Source organism: Oryctolagus cuniculus, chromosome 5 (genome assembly GCF_051225735.1).
Source record: "Oryctolagus cuniculus isolate XC-2025 breed Fujian yellow rabbit chromosome 5, ASM5122573v1, whole genome shotgun sequence".
NCBI lineage: Eukaryota > Metazoa > Chordata > Mammalia > Lagomorpha > Leporidae > Oryctolagus > Oryctolagus cuniculus.
In genome coordinates this window covers 74,846,161-74,865,227 of record NC_142871.1, presented here as the reverse complement: position 1 = coordinate 74,865,227, position 19,067 = coordinate 74,846,161, and the positions used below count along the sequence as shown (strand labels likewise).

At 40.3% G+C, this 19,067-nt stretch overlaps 1 protein-coding gene across 3 annotated transcripts in view; it reads left to right on the top strand.

Annotated features, from left to right (window-relative positions):
- Nucleotides 1-19,067, top strand: part of KLHL32 (kelch like family member 32) — a 251,473-nt gene that overhangs the window by 66,390 nt on the left and 166,016 nt on the right. For all 3 annotated transcript variants that reach the window (XM_008263237.5, XM_051855442.3, XM_089332871.1), the window contains one exon: nt 61-241. In XM_008263237.5, the coding sequence (XP_008261459.1) occupies nt 61-241 (181 nt within the window). The remainder of the gene's footprint in view (nt 1-60; nt 242-19,067) is intronic.

Here is a 19,067-nt window from a genome sequence, read left to right as displayed (position 1 = left end):
GCATCGGGGCAGTGGGGCTGGTGAAAGAAAGCACACTGACTTGATTGCTCTCCTTTTTAGTATTCAAGAAATGCTGACAGGCCAGAGGCTTTGCCACTCTGAATCTCACAATGATAGCGTCCTGGCAGCGCTGAATCAGCAAAGAAGCGACGGCATCCTCTGCGACGTCACCCTGATTGCAGAGGAACAGAAATTCCATGCTCACAAGGCAGTCCTAGCAGCATGCAGTGACTATTTCCGGGTAAGTTAAGGTGGTTTGTTTTATCTGCTAAGATATCACTACACAGAGCATGGCAGTGTTTCCTGAATTGTCACTCAGCTGGTTCCTCAGTAGATCTGGAACTGAAATCATGATCCTATTAGATGGTGGTCCTCAGAGTTTGAATGTTGGGGACCTGTGTTCTTTCTTCAGAAGAATGAGATCTGGGGCCTTGTTGGGATCCTTCCTGGGCTGGACCCCTGGATGTCTGAGCAGACTTTTGTTTGCATCTGAGCCAAGGGAGTTGGCGCTTTACTACTGTGAGAAAGTATAGCACTGTAGTGTTCCATATGGGGATGTGTTTTTGAATTCAGAATAAGAAGAACAATCAACAAAACAGTTTGTTAAAATATAGGAAGTCCTCAAATGTGTTTAGTGTTTCATAATTTTTTTAAAAAAATGTCTATCTATGTTCTTAATGTTTTATAATTATTTGGTGCTGTGACAGAGGTGCAGTTGGCCTAATGGACTTTTCTGGTTGACAAGTGTGGTTGAAGAAGACCTGTTGTCTTGTTTAGTAGAACTGTGGAGTTTGCTCTCCAGCAGCTAAGATGTGGTGATGTGATTGTTGTTTTTTGGAAGATGGAAGTGTACAGTGTAGTTACAGTTGATCATATACCAATTACTTAGCATTTTCTGTGGTTCAGATGGTAGACAAAGAACTTCATATGCATAAATCATATAATCCTCACAACAATCTGCTGTACAAATGCATATGCATACTATTAAAATAATCCTTGAGTATATAAGGAAACTGAATCTCAGAGGTTAAGTAATAAGCTGTACAGTTCCAACATGGCAAATCTAGAATGCAAATTTATATCAACTCTCGTGAGCTGTTCTAACTCTTCCTATGGGAAGAACAAAAACCAGATTATTAACCAGAACTTTAGAAGTATTAATTTCTGAATATCTGCTATTTTAATTATTATGTAATTTTCTCATCTATGTTATTTCAATTAATCAGGGACCAGGTAATACTTTGGAAATGTAACAATCTGTAACTCTGTATAAGTGGTAATGTACATGAACCAGCTAAGATCAATGGGCATTTGGTTGGCTTGGATATTTCCAATAATAATTTTGTTTTTGATGTTTAAGAGAAAATATCAACTGCACTCAGGTGCCAACCAGCAGTCACAGAGAATTTTCAAAAATGCCAAACCATAAAAGGAAACTTTTAAAAAAAGTCATTTTAAATATGATGAGACTGAGTAATGTAGAGGATAAAGAGGTAATTGCTTGAATGTTTCTAAAATGAAAAATAGAGATTTGATCTAATTCTTAATTCTAAAAGAAGGGGTTTTATTCTACAGTAGATCTTAGAGTGACCTTTTAGTTCCATTAATGTAATGATACATTTTATACACCTTCACATTGTCAAGTATTAATCTTCCAGAAAGATGACATTAGTCAGAGGGCCTCTGAAACAGCAAAATACTTTAGACTACATGTACATCATGTGAGTTTTGTCTTCTTGTAGGCCATGGTGTAACCCTGTTGATGTTTAGCTTCTTTTTACATAAGTCTTGGTCTGTTGAGCTTTGAAATCATTTATAGGAAATGTGAGATAGAGGGTGTGAACAAGTGCATGCACACAGGCGCAAGACCATCTCTCTCCTTTGTTAGCCTTTGCCAATGTTTTCTGCTTCACTTGGCTTTTCGTCTGTTCTGCCACTGTGCTTCTTATACTCTGATAGGGTATAGAGAGTGCCTCCTTTATGATACCCATATTATGCAGGTTGTGAAGACAGCTTTATTACTCATGTTTTGCAAATGTCGTATATTTAAGTAACTTGCCAAAGGACTCCCAGGCGTTATCTAGAAGGGTTGATTTTCTCCATATTTGTCCACTGCTAGAGTCATACACAGTTCCTTCCACCTCACAACATGCTTGTAAAGTGAACATTAAGTGGCTTGCACACTGGTCATTCAGAAAGAGAAATCAAAACAAAGTGGGATTAGTTGCACTGAATTCCTCTTTGCACTGTGCAGAGTACCTAGACATACTCTGAGCTGTACAGAACTTGTGTGTAGATGTCATACTGGAAGTAATTTTTGCTTGTACCCAGTGTCTTTTGTTAGCTTTTGCTATGAAACAGACTTCCTCAAAATTTAGGATCTGAGTTGTTTTTCTGGTCTGCTAGCCCAGCTGATCTATGCTGGATTTGCTGTTGCATCAGTGATTAACTGGAGGCTTGGTTGGAGGCTGTATGATCTAAGTTGACCTTGTTTACGTGTTTAGTGATTGGTGGGCTGCTGGCTGCTGTGATAGGGAAAACTAGGCCATGTATTTCTCACACACAGGCTAACCTGGGCTTTTTCACATGGTGACTAAATTCTAAATAGAGATAGGTGGTAAGCTTTAATGCACAGGTGCCTTTTTTTTTTTTTTGGACAGGCAGAGTGGACAATGAGAGAGAGAGAGCGACAGAGAGAAAGGTCTTCCTTTTACCATTGGTTCACCCTCCAATGGCCGCTGTGGCCGGAGCACCGCGCTGATCCGAAACCAGGAGCCAGGTGCTTCTCTTGGTCTCCCATGCAGGTGCAGGGCCCAAGGACTTGGGCCATCCTCCTCTGCACTCCCAGGCCCCAGCAGAGAGCTGGACTGGAAGAGGGGCAACTGGGACAGAATCCGGTGCCCCCACCGGGACTAGAACCCAGTGTGCCGGTGCCGCAAGGTGGAGGATTAGCCTAGTGAGCCGCGGTGCCGGCCACACAGATGCCTTTCAAGCCTTTGTTTGTATCCTGCTTATTAATGTCTCATTGGCCAAGCAAGTCACAAAGTCAAGCCCTGAATTGATATAAAAGGTCCTGGAAGGGCATAGATGCAGGAAGAGGAAGAATTTATTGCCATGTTTGCAATCTATAGCTGTCAACAACTATCAAGAATCTGAGGTTTTACCCTATTTGCAAGCTACCTAGTTAGCCTAGCATGATTTCATGAATGCCAGTAGAAGACATGAGACTCCTAAGTCAGAAACAAAGGACATTTTATTACCCATGGCAGCAGCAGCATCTGTTTCCTGGATCCCAATTCACTCAGGATGACATGAAGAGGGCCAGATTACATTATTATACAAAAGGGTGGGTTGTATTACAGGAGAGGATCAAGTCTATCCTTTGCTCTGGAGAGAGACATTTTATACTGACAGCAAGTATATCTACCCTTTATCATATGAACATGTATTGTCTTTAGAGTTGTAAGAAAACCTGCCCCTTGCTCTGGAGTGAGATACCACACTGTCTTTCAAGGTTATTTGCTATGGAAACATCCTTGAGAATAGAGTTCAGAATAAGGAACAGTTGTCTCACTAACAGTCTATATAGAAATGCATGAGACCCATGAAGAATTGTCTCCCAACAGCCACTTGACTTAAACTTTTTTGTCTTTTCCTTGTCTCTTAAGCTCTACTTCACTGAAGCACCTGGAAATAGTATTCTGTCCTAATAATTGCCATTTCTCCGAATACTTAAAATATCACCTTATTCTTTGTAAGTGCTAAATATAAATATTGAGTGAATGGAGAAATGTTTTCTGATTGTCATAGAACTCCATGTATATTTCAATTGTGAAAATTCTGAATATAAAAATATTCAAGTGATTTGTGGGGTTTTTCTTCTAGGGTGATCTGTTCATGTTAATTAAGTAGTTTGATGTAAACTAGATTTCTGTATTCTATACTCTGATACCTGGCGGAATATTTTGATGCTAAAATAATTGTTGTTTTGATTCAGGAAAGATGGGGATTCAAGGGTGAGATGGACCAAACTTTGGTGTAAACTCTTCCTTTATAATGATCTCAGAGTGAACATCAGCTTCTCTTGCTTAAAATATGAATAATGAATGGTTGAGCAAAAAGTACTATGACTTCCTGTGCTCATCATTTTACAATAAAGCTGTAAAACATATTCTTCAGCCAAGTAATAATGACTTTCTTAAAAAGGTTAAAAAATAGGCTTAATTTCAGCAGTGTGGGCACAGCATGGCATTAGTCCAATGTTATAAATGAGTCAGCCCAGGGACTTCCTTTGTAACAGTGTACAGTAGTGGTGGAAGGAAGAAAAGGATGAACTTAGGAGTCAGATGTGGATTTGAATCTAACAGCAGGGACTTTATCTATCTGATCAAGGTTATTGGTCACAGTGCCTGCTATTTTAATTAATTGTTGTTGAGTTATTCATCTTCACTGTTTGTTCTAAGAGTTTAGGGAAGCCATCTTACTTCTGTGAACCTGTATTTTCTCAGCTGCTAATTGATAATCATCAAGCATAGCTCTCAGGATGGTCTCATATAAACCTTACCTGTTTCACTCCTTAGAGTCACCTACGATTTTTGGCCATGCTGTGCCTAGGTGCTGATGGGAAAAAAGGTCAATTTATCTCTAGGTTTGGCTTGTTGCAGGCCCACTCACCTTTGAAGAGTTAGAATAACTCAGGTTTCATCCTTTCCCATCTTCCTTTTCTGAGTCCTTGCTTTTTACTTAGAACATTAGCAGTAGCCACCTGACTTTTCTCCTCCTCTGTCAGTATCTTTCCAAACCATTGTGCAGATGATTGCATAAACAGCCTTCACTCCTGCTAAGGTTCCCCAAGGCTCCTCACTGCCTGCCAGACTCCTGGAGGGGCCCACATGCTGTCTCATCATCGTTCATCCTCCCCACTTTGTTCTCTCCTCTGTTCATCCCATTGTGCAGCAAATGCTGTTCCCCAGATATACTCTATTCCACTTCCAGGCATTTGTATGCCTCAGCTTTGCACCTGTAACTTCCTACTTGCCTCTCAGTCTGCCCTGTCCATCTTCCAAGGCTTGTTGAAGCCAACCACAAGTGTGATGTCCTTTATAAAGCCTGATTCTAAAAAGCATCCTCTGTCGCCTCCTTATATTCATATACAAGGTCTCCCTTTTCTGAAATTGTGAAACTTTCAGCTGGTTTGCTTCAAGGAATTAGTTTAGCTATCAGGTGTCACAGCCCTTTTCCTAAGTCTCGACTGGCGAAGGTCTGGTGAAGTCCATCAAAGTACTATTGAACGCAATGGAATAGGGAAGTTTCAACTAGAAGTAGCAGGAGAGGTGAGGGACCTTGTGGCCTAGCCTGTGTATACGGGAGGTGGGAATGAGTCAGCCTCTTGTCCCGCTCCCCTTGGAAGTGCCATTGACAGTGGGGACATATAAAACACAGGGCCCCAGTGTGGGCAGCCCTGGGCTGTGGGTCACGTTGTAGGTTCTGGAAACTGTTGTTTAACATTTGCTATCTCAAGCTTAAATTTCCGTGAACGCCTACACTTTCTGGCCAGAAAGCAGATGTCTTCACTGTCTAACATAGCTTCATATATGTGTTGGTAAAGTGATTCAAATACGACATTTTGGAAAGTTAAATATTTGAATTTCTTTTTCCTGTAAAGCCTAAGTGTACTTCTGCCTATGTTAATTTTTAGATTTGAGAGAAGGGCATAAAGCCCATGATTTAAAAAAAAATCTCAGTTTCATGTATCTTTGATAATCATCTTGATAATTGCTAGTTACTATTAAAATGATAGAAATGGCATAAAATTATTAAAATATTAAAGAATATATACTATTTAATTAGAAATGATTTTATTTATTTATTTGAGAGGTAGAGTTACAGACAGTGAGAGGAAGAGACAGAGAAAAAGATATTACATCCGCTGGTTCACTCCCCAAATGGCCGCAATGGCTGCAGCTGCACCAATCCAAAGCCAGGAGCCAGGAGCTTCTGCTAGGTCTCCCATGTGGGTACAGGGGCACAAGCACTTGGGCCATCTTCTGCTTTCCCAGGCCATAGCAAAGAGCTGGATTGGAAGAGGAGCCAGAGGGACTAGAACTGGTGCCCATATGGGATGTTGGCACTGCAGGCGGAGGATTAATCCCCTGTGCCACAGTGCCTGCCCATAGAAATGGTTTCTTTCAACTCAGTAAGCATTTGCTGTATACTGATGCTTTTCTAGACACTGAATGAACTCATAGTCTGGTTGGAAATACAGACAAGAGAAGAAATAACTGAAATACAATGTAATTGGTACTGGAGGCTTAGGGTAGTGTTTTGGGCCCAAACCTTGTTTTTCATTCCTTGACCCTTTTTTGTATTCTCAATAACAACAATAATAACTGCCATTAATTGAGCATTTACTGTGCTCTAGGCAATTACTCTGAATGTCTTGGGTGCATCCGTTTCATCCTCTGAGAAACCTGTAAGATGGGTATTAATATCATCTTCATTTTAAAAATAAAGAAAAGGGGGCTCCATATTTAAATTGCCCACATGCTTCACAACAATGAAGTAAGAGCTGATGCGGGGCCCTGAGTGAGTGAGGAAGAGGTGACTGGACACAGAAGGCAGCCTTTGAGGAGGGATTTGGAGGGGAGAGAATGGACAGGATGACCATCATAGCAGAATGGCAGGACACGTGATGATGGCCAGAAGAGGAAAGACTTACGGGGAAGACCTAAGGCTCCTGCTGTGGGTTTCAGGGACAGAGAGAGCAAGGGGGATCTTCACTCTGATCACAGGCCCGAGGAAAGGAGTGTGTTGGGATAAGGGCAACCACAAGGCATTTTAAAGGCTGCTGTACCACTGAGGGAGTGCATGAAGAAGACTGTGTGTATGAAGATGTTGTTTGAGCCCTCATAGAGAGGTAGCACCAATGCCTTTTTGCTGTTTGGATATTTGTGTTCCACAGTACCTAGCATGCCACAAACCCTCAATCTTCAGCTCCCTGTTGGCTTCCCACAGGAGCAGTTTCCTGCTGTGCTGTGCAGGTGAACCCTCATCAATTCCCTACTTAGAATTTTCCACCAAAGAATAGCCACATGTGTCCTATCTGTTTAACACACTGGCGTGTCTCATTTCCTAATAAGTACCCTGTACAGGCTTGAAGATAATAGCACTGCTGACATCAGAACATATAAGGGAACTGTTGCTGGGTCTGTGTTGTCTCCTCTGCATTCCATCTCTTGATAGGCTCTTCATTAACATTTCTGATTCTCAGAAATCCCATGTAGAGACCTATGGTGTTTATTACATTAAGCATAAACAGCAGCATATTGTCAATGATCTTTCTTCCATCCCCCAAGCCTGTAGCCTGCTTCCATCCCCCAAGCCTGTAGCCTGCTGCCTTTGTTCCTAGCCTGTTTCTCAACCTCCATCAGTTCTGTAAACCCCTTATATGCTTCCTTATATCTCTTCATGAAAATTAACAATAAAAAATCAGTGTACCTAAAAGCTATAGGAATATTAAATAGTTTCTAATAGTCATCCATGCCAGACCCATGTGCTGAGAGTCACTGGATTTGGTGCTATAATTACGATTCATTTGATCTGCAGGAATAGTGTCACAATCTGATTAAAACAGCCTCCTAGAATTAAAGTTTAGCTGGTGAGTAAGCATTTAGTCTGGTGGTTAGGATACTTACATCTCACATTAGAGTACCTGGATTTGATTCCTGCCTATGGCTCCTGAATCCAGCTCCCTGCTAATGCAGACCCTGTGAGATGGTAGGGATGGCTTAAGTAATTGGGTTCTTGCCACTGTTGTGGGAGACCTGGATTGCATTTCTGGCACAAGCTTTGGCCCTGACCCAACCCTGGCCATTGTGGGCATTTGGGGAGTGATACTGTGAACTGTGAAACTGTGATCTATTTCTCTCTTTCTATCTCTATCTGCCTCTAAAATAACTTTTTAAAAAATATTAGCTAGGGGTAACTTGTACCTAATCTTTATAAAAATAATTCCATTAAAACCAAATAAAATAACCCAAAAGCCTTCAATACATTTAGTAATTTTAGTTTGCCATTTTAAACATATTTATTTATTTATGTCTTCACTATTTAAGTGGTAGAGAGACAGGGACAGATAGGTAGAGACCTCCCATCTGCTGGCCTACTCTCCAAAGGCCCAGGATGAATCAGGCTAAGTTCCAGGAGCCAGGAACCCAATCCAGTATCTGTTAGAAATGGAAGAGGATAGCTAGACAATGAGGTTTCATCAGCTTTGAAATACAACAAAGACTCTAAGAAGGAAAGATAATAAACTGAAGAAAGTCTGTAATGGGCAGATCAACAGAGCCCATTCACGTGAGCATTCGCATGAATGGTGCTTTTTTGCAAAGTAAGTATTGTACTTTTTTGTCTGGGTTTTGATAGTAAAAACATTAAGAAAATAATTTGTTTTCCATTGTAGTCATCTATTGTCACTGTACTTTATGGAATTTTGAAATGAACAATTCCTGACAATAGAAAAAGATAACAATCCAAGTATTAGAATCAATTTGCCCCTACTCTGTTCTCTTTCTGATGTCAAATTTCTGATGTCATTCTATGCAACTATGAAATAATTTAGCTGTAATATTTTTTATTTTAAATAACTTTTCAAACATCTGCATTTTAATTTTCTTAGATTTTGCTTGATATTTAATATTTTATTTACTATGTTATTTTTTTTTTTTTGGAACTTAGAGATCTTTATTTTTTTTTTTAAACTTTTATTTAATGCATATAATTTTCCGAAGTACGACTTATGGATTACAATGGCTTCCCCCCCATACCGTCCCTCCCACCCACAACCCTCCCCTTTCCCACTCCCTCTCCCCTTCCATTCACATCAAGATTCATTTTCGATTATCTTAATATACAGAAGATCAGCTTAGTATACATTAAGTATGGATTTCAACAGTTTGCTCCCACACAGAAACATAAAGTGAAAAATAATAGATGATTTTTTTAAATGATGATGAAATCAGAGCAGACCTATTGTCATGTTTAATCCCAGTGAGAGTCAAGTTGGGAATTGATAATTTCTTTTTTTTTTTTTTTCTTTTCTTTTTTTTTTTTTTTACAGAGGATCAGTTTAGTATGCATTAAGTAAGGATTTCAACAGTTTGCACCCCCATAGAAACACAAAGTGAAATATATTGTTTGAGTACTCGTTATAGCATTAAATCTCAATGTACAGCACATTAAGGATAGAGATCCTACATGAGGAGTAAGTGCACAGTGACTCCTGTTGTTGACTTTACCAATTGACACTCCTGTCTATGGCATCAGTAATCTCCCTATGCTCCAGTCATGAGTTTCCAAGGCTATGGAAGCCCTCTGAGTTCTCCGACTCTTATCTTGTTTAGACAAGGTCATAGTCAAAGTGGAGGTTCTCTCCTCCCTTCAGAGAAAGGTACCTCCTTCTTTGATGACCTGTTCTTTCCACTGGGATCTCACTCGCAGAGATCTTTTGCCAGAGTGTCTTGGCTTTCCATGCCTGAAATACTCTCATGAGCTTTTCAGCCAGCTCCGAATGCCTTTAGGGCTGATTCTGAGGCCAGAGTGCTATTTAGGACATCTGCCATTCTATGAGTCTGCTGAGTATCTCACTTCCCATGTTGGATCACTCTCCCCTTTATTTACTCCATCGGTTAGCGTTAGCAGGTACTAGACTTGTCTATGTGTTCCCTTTGACTCCCAGTCCCTTCACCATGACCAACTGTGAACTGAAACTGATCACCTGGAACAGTGAGATGGCATTGGTACATGCCACCTCGATGGGATTGAATTGGAATCCCCTGGTATGCTTCCAACTCCACCACTTGGGGCAAGTCAGCCTGAGCATGTCCCAAATTATACATCTCTTCCCTCTCCCATTCCCACCACCATGTTCAACAGGGATCACATTTCAGTTAATTTTCAACACTTAAGAATAACTGTGCATCAATTACAGATCTAAACCAGTCATATTAAGTAGAACAGATAAAAAAAACTACTAAGAGGGATAATGTATTAAGTTGTTCATTAACAGTCAGGGCTATGCTGATCAAGCCACCATTTCCCATAGTGTCCACCTCACTCCAACAGGTTTCCCTCTTGGTGTTCAGTCAGTCGTCACCGATCAGGGAGAACATATGGTATTTGTCCCTTTGGGACTGGCTTATTTCACTCAGCATGATGTGTTCCAGATTCCTCCATTTTGTTGCAAATGACTGGATTTCGTTGTTTCTTACTGCGGTATAGTATTCTAAAGAGTACTGTTGGTGGGAATGCAAGCTGGTCAAGCCACTATGGAAGTCAGTGTGGAGATTCCTCAGAAACCTGAAGATAACCCTACCGTTCGACCCAGCCATCCCACTCCTTGGAATTTACCCAAAGGAATTTAAATTGGCAAACAAAAAAGCGGTCTGCACCCTAATGTTTATTGCAGCTCAATTCACAATAGCTAAGACCTGGAACCAACCTAAATGCCCATCAACGATAGACTGGATAAAGAAACTATTTTATTTTTTTTAAAGAATTTATTTATTTATTTGAGAGGTAGAGTTACAGACAGGGAGAGACAGAGAGAAAGGTCTTTCTTCCATTGGTTCACTCCCCAAATGGCCAAAGCCAGGAGCCAGGTGCTTCTTCCTGGTCTCCCACGTGGGTGTGGGCCATCTTCTACTGCTTTCCCAGGCCACAGCAGAGTGGATTGGAAGAGGAGCAGCTGGAACTAGAACTGGCACCTATTTGGGATGCCGGTGCCGCAGGCGGAGGATTAACCTACTATGCCACGGCCCCAGCCCCTATTATTTTCAATACAGTAGCTATTGCTACTTCATGCATAATCAGAACCTTTGGATGGTTTTACAAAAGTAGCAAAAAGAAAATGAGATGACAGCTGAAGGGACAGGGAAACAAGGGTCAGCAATATATCAACATATCATGAGGTATGTGTTTAATGAAAGCCAGGAAAGAATAAGTTTTGATAGTGACAGTCTGAGAAAGATCAATGAAAATTCAGAAAAATTGAACAAACTGGTTTCAGTTGAGGGAAAAGAAGCAAAACTAAAAAGTTCTATATAAAACTATCAATCACTGCTACTCAAAATGTGGTCCAAGAACCAGTGCCAGACTGTGAAATGCCTGTTCACTGTCCGTGCTGATGAGCTGCGGAATGTAAATCGGCTACATCATGCTGCTCTGTGTTAGTTCATTCACATTTTTCTCATGGGAAGTCATTCTCTAGGAAGCATGAAGGGAATTCCTTTGTCTTCTGGCAAGGGTTCCCTATGTTGTCTGCATTCACAAGGAGCCGTTTACAGACTATGTTGAGGAGCACTGATGCAGATAAATGCATGATTTCATTCTTAGATATTTTTGACACTGCTAGATAATATATGGTACGATTATAATCTCTATTGAGAATACTTTTGCCATTTTCTAGATATCAAATGAAACTGGCAGCAATTTTTTTCCTGCCCTTAGTATCATTTTTGGTATCATTATTTTTCATTCTAATAAGTTGAAAACAATTTTCTTAGATGTATTAAACATAATTGCTCACATATGGAGCAGTCAGTGTGTTCTTCACCAGGTGAGTAGGTTAATTCTGATATATCCATAAAATGGAATATTATTCAGTGATAAAAAGAAATGAGCTTTCAAACCATGAAAAGAGCTGGTAGAAACTTGAGTTTATAATATAAAGTGAAAGAAGCTATACCGAAATGCCTGTGTACTGTGTGTTTCCAACTATGACATTTTGAAAAAGGCAAAATTATGGCTACCATAAAAAAGTTTGCTAGGGAATTGAGAGAGAGAAGGAGAACTAGATGGCACACAGAATTTTAGGGCTTTGAAACTATCTCATATGATACTTTAAGGTGCCTATCTGTCATTATACATTTGTCAGAACCCATGAAATGCACAATACCAGGAGTGAACTCAAATGTAAACTCTGGACTTTGGCTGGCAGTGATGGGTAAAAGTCGATTCCTCAGTGTTGCCATTCGTCAGTCTTGCCATCAGTGGACATGCTGATGGTGGAGGAAGCTCTGCCCGGGAGCCGGAAGGAGCTGTGTGGAGTTATCTCTACTTTCTGCTCAATTTTGATGCAAACCTAAAAGTGCTCTAAAATAAGATTTATTAAATAGATATTTTATAAATGAAGAAAGATATTGCAGGTGCCGCACAGCTCTTATATAATTTAATGTTTTCAGGGAAGGTGACCTACCAGTGAAAGATCTATTTTTTTTTCTTTTTAAGCATTGAATAAGCAATTAGAATGTGAAAATGAAATGTATCCCTTTAGGGAAGAGTCCAGTTTTAATATAGTAAGTCGTGGTTGATCAGTTCTTAGTTTTAAAGTGGAGTGATTCTAAGAATAACAGGAATGAGTAGTTGTAGATGGAGAGCAGCAATCTGAAGATGAGTTAATGACTGTTCCTTTAAAGAGCATCACTATTCATTCTGATAGCATGTTGAGCACCTGCATATGCAGGACATTGTACTTGGGCTGTTGCAGGCGAGAAAAATAAATAAGACACCATTTTAGCTTGGGTGCTCTGTAGAAACAGATCCAAGAGGAGATAATGATTGATATAGATTGATTGATTGATTGATTCACTGTAAGGAATTGGCTTATGTGATTATGGATGCTGAGGGGGTTTCTGGATCTACGGTTGGCAAGTTGAAGACCCAGAAAAACTGATTGTATATTTCTAGTCCTAGTCTGAAGGCCTGAGAACCAGGAGAGCAACAGTGTATTCCAAGCCTGAGTAGTGAGTCCAAAGGTAGGAGAAGATCAATATTCCAGCTTAAAGACAGGCAAAGAGAACGAATGCTTTCTTATTCAGCCATTTATATCTATTCAGATCTTTAACCAACTGGATGTGGCCAACCCACATTAGGGGAAACATTTTTGCTTTACCTAGTCTTACCTATTGAAATGTTAATTGTATCCAGAGCATCTCACAGACACACCCAGATATAATGTTTAATCAAATATCTGGGTACCCCATGTCCCAGTCAAGTTAACCATCCTGTAAAATTAATAATCATAGGTATTTTCTTTATCCTAAAAATCAGAGTTATAGAATAGGTAAAATATTCATACATCATTATAACTCAAGACAGAATGAATTAGGATCCTGAAATCTGAACCTCACATTTTTAGAGAATCAAGTATTTTTCTTTTTCTTCTTTTTTAATAGAAAATTTTTATTTAATAAATAAATTTTGAAATAGAAATTTCAAAAGTACAACTTTTGGATTATAGCGGTTCTTCCCCCTATAACCACCCTATCACCTGCAAACCATCCCATCACTTACTCCCTCTCCCATTCAGGTATTTTTCTAATGAGTTCCAAGCTTCCACTTTCATAGCTTCTTGCCTCTTAATTCTACAGCCTCTGTTCCAGTACCCTGGCACTTGGTACTATTCTCACTTGTTTGCCCTTCAATTCACTTATTCATTTATCTATTTATTTATTTTAAGATTTATTTATTTTACTCGAAAGAGTTATACAGAGAGAGGAGAGGCGGGGTGTGTGTGTGTGTGTGTGTGTGTGTGGAGAGGTCTTCCATCTGCTGGTTCACTCCCCAATTGGCTGCAATGGCTGGAGCCACACCGATCTGAAGCCAGGAGCCAGGAGCTTCTTCCGGGTTTCCCACGCAGGTGCAGGGGCCCAAGGACTTGGGCCATCCTCCACTGCTTACCCAGGCCACAGGAGAGAGCTGGATTGGAAGTGGAGCAGTTGGGATTAGAACTGGCACCCACATGGGATGCTGGCATTGCAGGCGGCAACTTCACCCACTATGCCACAGCACTGACCCCTACTAATTCATTTATTTAATCATTTATTCATTCCACAGTTCTGTGTTGACTCCTGATACAGGCCAGGTCTAGATTGAGAAAATATAGCAATACATATACTCTATTACAGTAGATACAGAAAGGTATACAACCACAAAATTGTTGCCCATGGCACTCTAATTTTAGTTTATAATCAAATATAAGTAAGTAAATATGAAGCTTGTCTAATGAGCTTAAAGCTTTGGAGGATGATAGAGCATGATGAAGTAGGCAATGCTGGTCATAGTGGTGGTTCAAATTGCCAGTCTTTGATGAGATGATCTGGTAGGTCCATTGATATTTAAAGGAGTGAGCCATGTGCCACCTGGCAAAGAGTGTTCCTGGCATGGGGAACAGACAGAAGTCTGAGATACTAGCAGTGTTTGCGAGCAGCAATGGGGCTAATGGCTAAGGAAAAGTGAGCTCAGAGAACAAGGCTAAATCTGGTATGCTGAGCTTTGCTTATGATACAGTGTTCTTTCCCCCACCCTCTCACTCCTCTCACCAGTGGTACTATTGACAAGGAATGGGATGTTGGGCTTGGTCATGAAATCATACAGAGGTCTTCAATATCTGTGATAATGAAACATCCTTCAAGTGGTTAGCAACTTGTTGGTGAGATTTTGTTCAGACCAAGAACTGGTCTGCAAATGCTTCCCAGTGCTTCTTCTAGCTTGATAGGAGCCAAAGCCTTCCCATTCCACCTGAAAAAGTGAGAGTGCAAGAATAATAATGGTAATATATACCTATAACACTCTCATTTGATTCATACAACGGACCATTAGGTAGATGTTTTTATCCCCAAAGTATAAGTTAAGAAATCAGGCTCACAATAGCAACCGACTTGCATAGCTTTATATATTTGGGTGTTAGCTACCTGAAGGGAAAAATTGGAATTTTTAAGTTTCCTATGGGATATATTGATTTTAATATCACAGATGATGTTTTTATTGAATAAATGAGTGACTTTGAAGGCTGGAAAAAAAATTGGAGTTTTCTGGAAGACCTGCTGTAAGAGGTGTGCTTCATCCACACAGTGAAAGCTCTTGGAGGCTCTCCAGTCTGCAGGGTCTTTAAGGTAGTCTTAGAGGCAGAGGGCAGTTCAGCCTGTTTTGTGGCAGCTATTGTTCCAGTGAGTTTCTTACCCACCCTCCTTTTATTCTGACATCAACCAAGTGTGACAGCAATTCTCACTTACCTATATGAGAAAATAAAGACCGAAAGAGTTTGGGGAATGTTCTAAAGTCTGCTGGTTATTAAGTTGTACAAGAATAATACAGACCCAAAGTTGCCACTTCCAAAGCCATGTTTTGTCCTGGTTTTTTTTTTTTTTTTTTTTTTTAAATCAGGATACTTGCAGCTCTGTCCCTGTCACTTCTGTGGTTATATGAGATTATCCTGCTGTGAGCAGTATCTTGATCAGTTCATTAGAGCACACCAATGTGAGGAGACTCTCTCACTCTTAAAAGAATCAGAGAAGCTGTATAGTTTTAGAGTGAAACCAATCTGGTTGATAACATATCTGGTTCATATATTTTCTGACTGTGTATGCCTTTGGGAAAGTGACAATATCTCTAAAATAATTTTTTCCTCCAGTTGCTAAACTGAATTGTCATTTAATTGGGATGTTATGGAAGTAGGATAATCAATACCAGATGCAAACCAACAGTCTGAAACCAACTGCATGTTAAACTGATGATCTACTAGAATCAGTGGATTAGTGGCGGTGTTATCTTCCGAACACACGAGAGCAAAATGTTGGTTTTTCAACCAAAATTGTGTTAGGAAGCAACATTTTAAAAAGTATTTGAGGGCCTGGTGTTGTGGTACAGTGGGTTAAGCCGCCTTCGGTGCTGGCAGCATATATGGGCGCCAGTTCGTCCTGGCTACTCCATTTCCAGTCCAGCTCCTTGCTAATGCACCAGGAAAAGCAGCAGAAGATGGCCCAAGTGCTTGGGCCCCTGCCATCCACGTGGGAGACCCTGATGAAGTTCCAGCCTCCAGCCTCCTTGGCTTCAGCCTGTCCTGCCCCAGTTGTAGCCATTGGGGAGTAAACCAGGGGATGGAAGATACCTCTCTGCCTCTCTGTTTCTGTCTGTGTCTCTCTGTGTAATTCTGCTTTTTGAGTAATTAAGTAAATAAACCCTTTTAAAAACATTTGAAAGGCAGGTGTAGAGAGAAAGAGAAAGGGAGGGAGGGAGAGAGAGAGAGAGAGAGAGAGCGAGCGAGAGCTGACTCACTAAACAAGGCCAAAGATGAGAGTCAGGAACTCAAGCCAGGTCTTCTGCTTGGGTGGCAGGAATCTGAGGCAATACGTGAGCCGTTGCCTGCTGCCTTTCAGGGTGTGTGTTAACAGGAAGCTGGAATCGGTAGTGGAAGTGGGACTCAAACCCAGGCACTCTGCTATGGAAGGTGAGCATCCCAGCAAGTGGCTTAGCCTGCACCAAATGCCTGCCTCCTGAGCAACATTTTTAAAGGCTACTCAGCAAGGACAGTTTTCACCAATTTTATCTGTAATTTGGATTTTGATGTTTGTTTTTACTTTGAAATAATTTCCCCAGGACTGTGCTTTTCTGATGCAGATGATCAATTTTCCAGATCTGCTCTGAGCTCTCCTGCCCCAAAAGTTTGCTTCCCTCTTGCTTCTTCAGGATTTACTGACCGTGTTGTTGCTTCTGCTTTAATTTGCAATCCAAGATGTGTATAATTGTAATTTTAAATGTTTGCAAAGGCGTGTATGAGGTTAACAACAATGTGAGATGTCTGTTTGCAATATTAGTATGAAAGGGGAATTTTGTATGTTTTGTTGTTATATGTACTAATTTACTGGTTTGAGCATAATTTATTTTCCACTTTGAATTCCGTATTTGATGGAGGTGAAATGGAGTCATATTGGATGGTAGCAAAGTAGGTAGCCTCTATGTCAGGCTCAAATCTACCAAAGCAACATGCGAGGGACCTCTTGACCTTAATTCTGGCGTCTTTGAAACTGGATTTGAAGAGTAGAGTTTTGGGATAGTTGGCATTCTCCTCAAGGGAGCTTTGATTCAGGGACCCAGAGGCACTGTTCGTAGGAGGGCCTCATCTCCAGGCAGGCTGCTTTCTGCAGCCTGTAGCCTTCAGGACAGTGAGCACTTCTATTCAGCCATATATAGAAGTGGGTAAAAACGCAAACTGAAATGGCCCAAACAAGCCATTTTTTTCTCTAAACTTGGGAGAATAAAGGATTGTGCACTGGTTTTTAAAAGTGGAGGGAACATACGTGAAAATGTTTTTCGGACACCCTTGCCATGCTCCTAACTCATTGAAGTTTCCCAGTACGTGGGATAGGAGCAGCAGTGATAGCAGCAGCCGCATGGGTATCAGAAGCAGGAGCAGCATGGCTGGAGCAGTGGTTTTTGGTTCTGCTGTGGCTGGTGGAGCCAGGCTGATGGCATTAGAAGGCTCAGGGCTTGTCCATATATCTCTGTCCCTCTCCTCCCCTCATCCTTGCTGAAAACTCAGCCCTGGGCTTAGCATATCATAAAGTGCAGCAATACTTTTTGAAATATTTATGAACATCATTCAAATCATTATAAAATATTTTATAAATTGTAAAAATCCTATAAAGTGGATTGTTCTCCTTCATTATTTCCGATTATGCATCATCATTTTCTCTGACATAGAATAATTTATCCCTCATCTTTCTTTAATTTTCTGGGTATTTAAATGAAGAAAGAAGTAGAAAAGTGCTTCCTTAAAGAAAAAAAAATAACTTAATATTATCCATGTGTTACATTTTGGTTCTAATATTGAAAAACAAACATGCAAATGAGCTCAAACTTTGGTTTCTAAGGAAGGAAATAGGAAGTATTTTTAGATCTAATGAAAGAACATAAAAGAGTAAAAGATATATTCCCCCTATATTTCTTAATGCCCCCCCCCCCCCTTTTCAGAGCAGCAAAGCAGGCACTAGATAGTCTGAGTCTTTTGCATAGCGAATTAGAAGTTTGGAATATCAAGGCTACTCTTCCTTACTGGATATTTTCCAGCAAGATTTGGTGGAAATAGTGATGGGCATGTGGAAATATTTCCCGGACCTTAACATTTATGGTTGGTATATGCAGCAGCTTGTTCATAGGAAGATTCTACTCCTTGTGGGTCAGTGAGATTCCCAGTGAAGCCTTATTGTATCATAGGTGGGAGTGGGAAGAGGGACAGTGTTGGGACATGGTATATTTATCATATATGCCATAATTTCATTGCTGGGTCATTTATCTCTTGTCTAGTAAAGTCCATATTAAATCCCTTTAGGTCAATTCTTGAGGTAATATAATAAAATTGCTGTTTTGTAGAACAGGATACATTTTCTTTGAATATCTGAATTCTGCAAGAGATGGTTGCTGAAAATAATAGGAATTATAGCTTCACATTCAAGGCAAAGTCAGTTTCAAGAAGCTTTGTGATAAATCACCTACAGAAGTGCTGCATTATGTCCTAATGGTTGGAACGTGGCAAGCTTTCTAATAGTGATGACAATTATTACTCATCGCTAAGTATATATATTGTGGGAGCAAGTCTCACAGCTGTAAAAAGGGGGATTTGTGCTTTTTTAATTTGAGTGAAAAAGTTACTTTAAAGGGGAAAAAATATAAAAATATTGAATTTCCTTGCTAAATCTTTTTAAAGTGTTTATTTATTTTTTGAAAATTTATTTGAAAGAGAGTAACACATGCCTACAGAGAAGAGACACACAGACAGACATATTCCATCTGCTGATTCACTCTCAAGTGCCCACAACAGCTGGGGCTGAGTTTGGCTGAAGCCAGGAGCCAGGAACCACATCTGGGTCTCCCATGTGGGTGGTAGGATCTCAGTACTTAGCCGTCATCTGCTGCCTTCCAGGTGCATTAGCTGGACGCTGGATCAGACATGGAGGTGCAGGTGGATATGGGATACTGGTGCCCCAAGCAGCAGCTTAACCTGCTGCACAACAATACTTGCTGCACCCCGTCACAGTTTTTAAAAACTCTATTAAGTAGTCTAAAATGTCAACTCGCTGAAATGTGCAAAATAGATATATATTCAGTTATACTTTATCTTGAATTGAGATTCAGTCATCACAGATTCATCTCCTAAATGTTAAAAGTGAACCTCTTAGCAGAACAGGATATTGACAGTGCAAATATAGGCCAGAAAATTAGTATATTTTTTA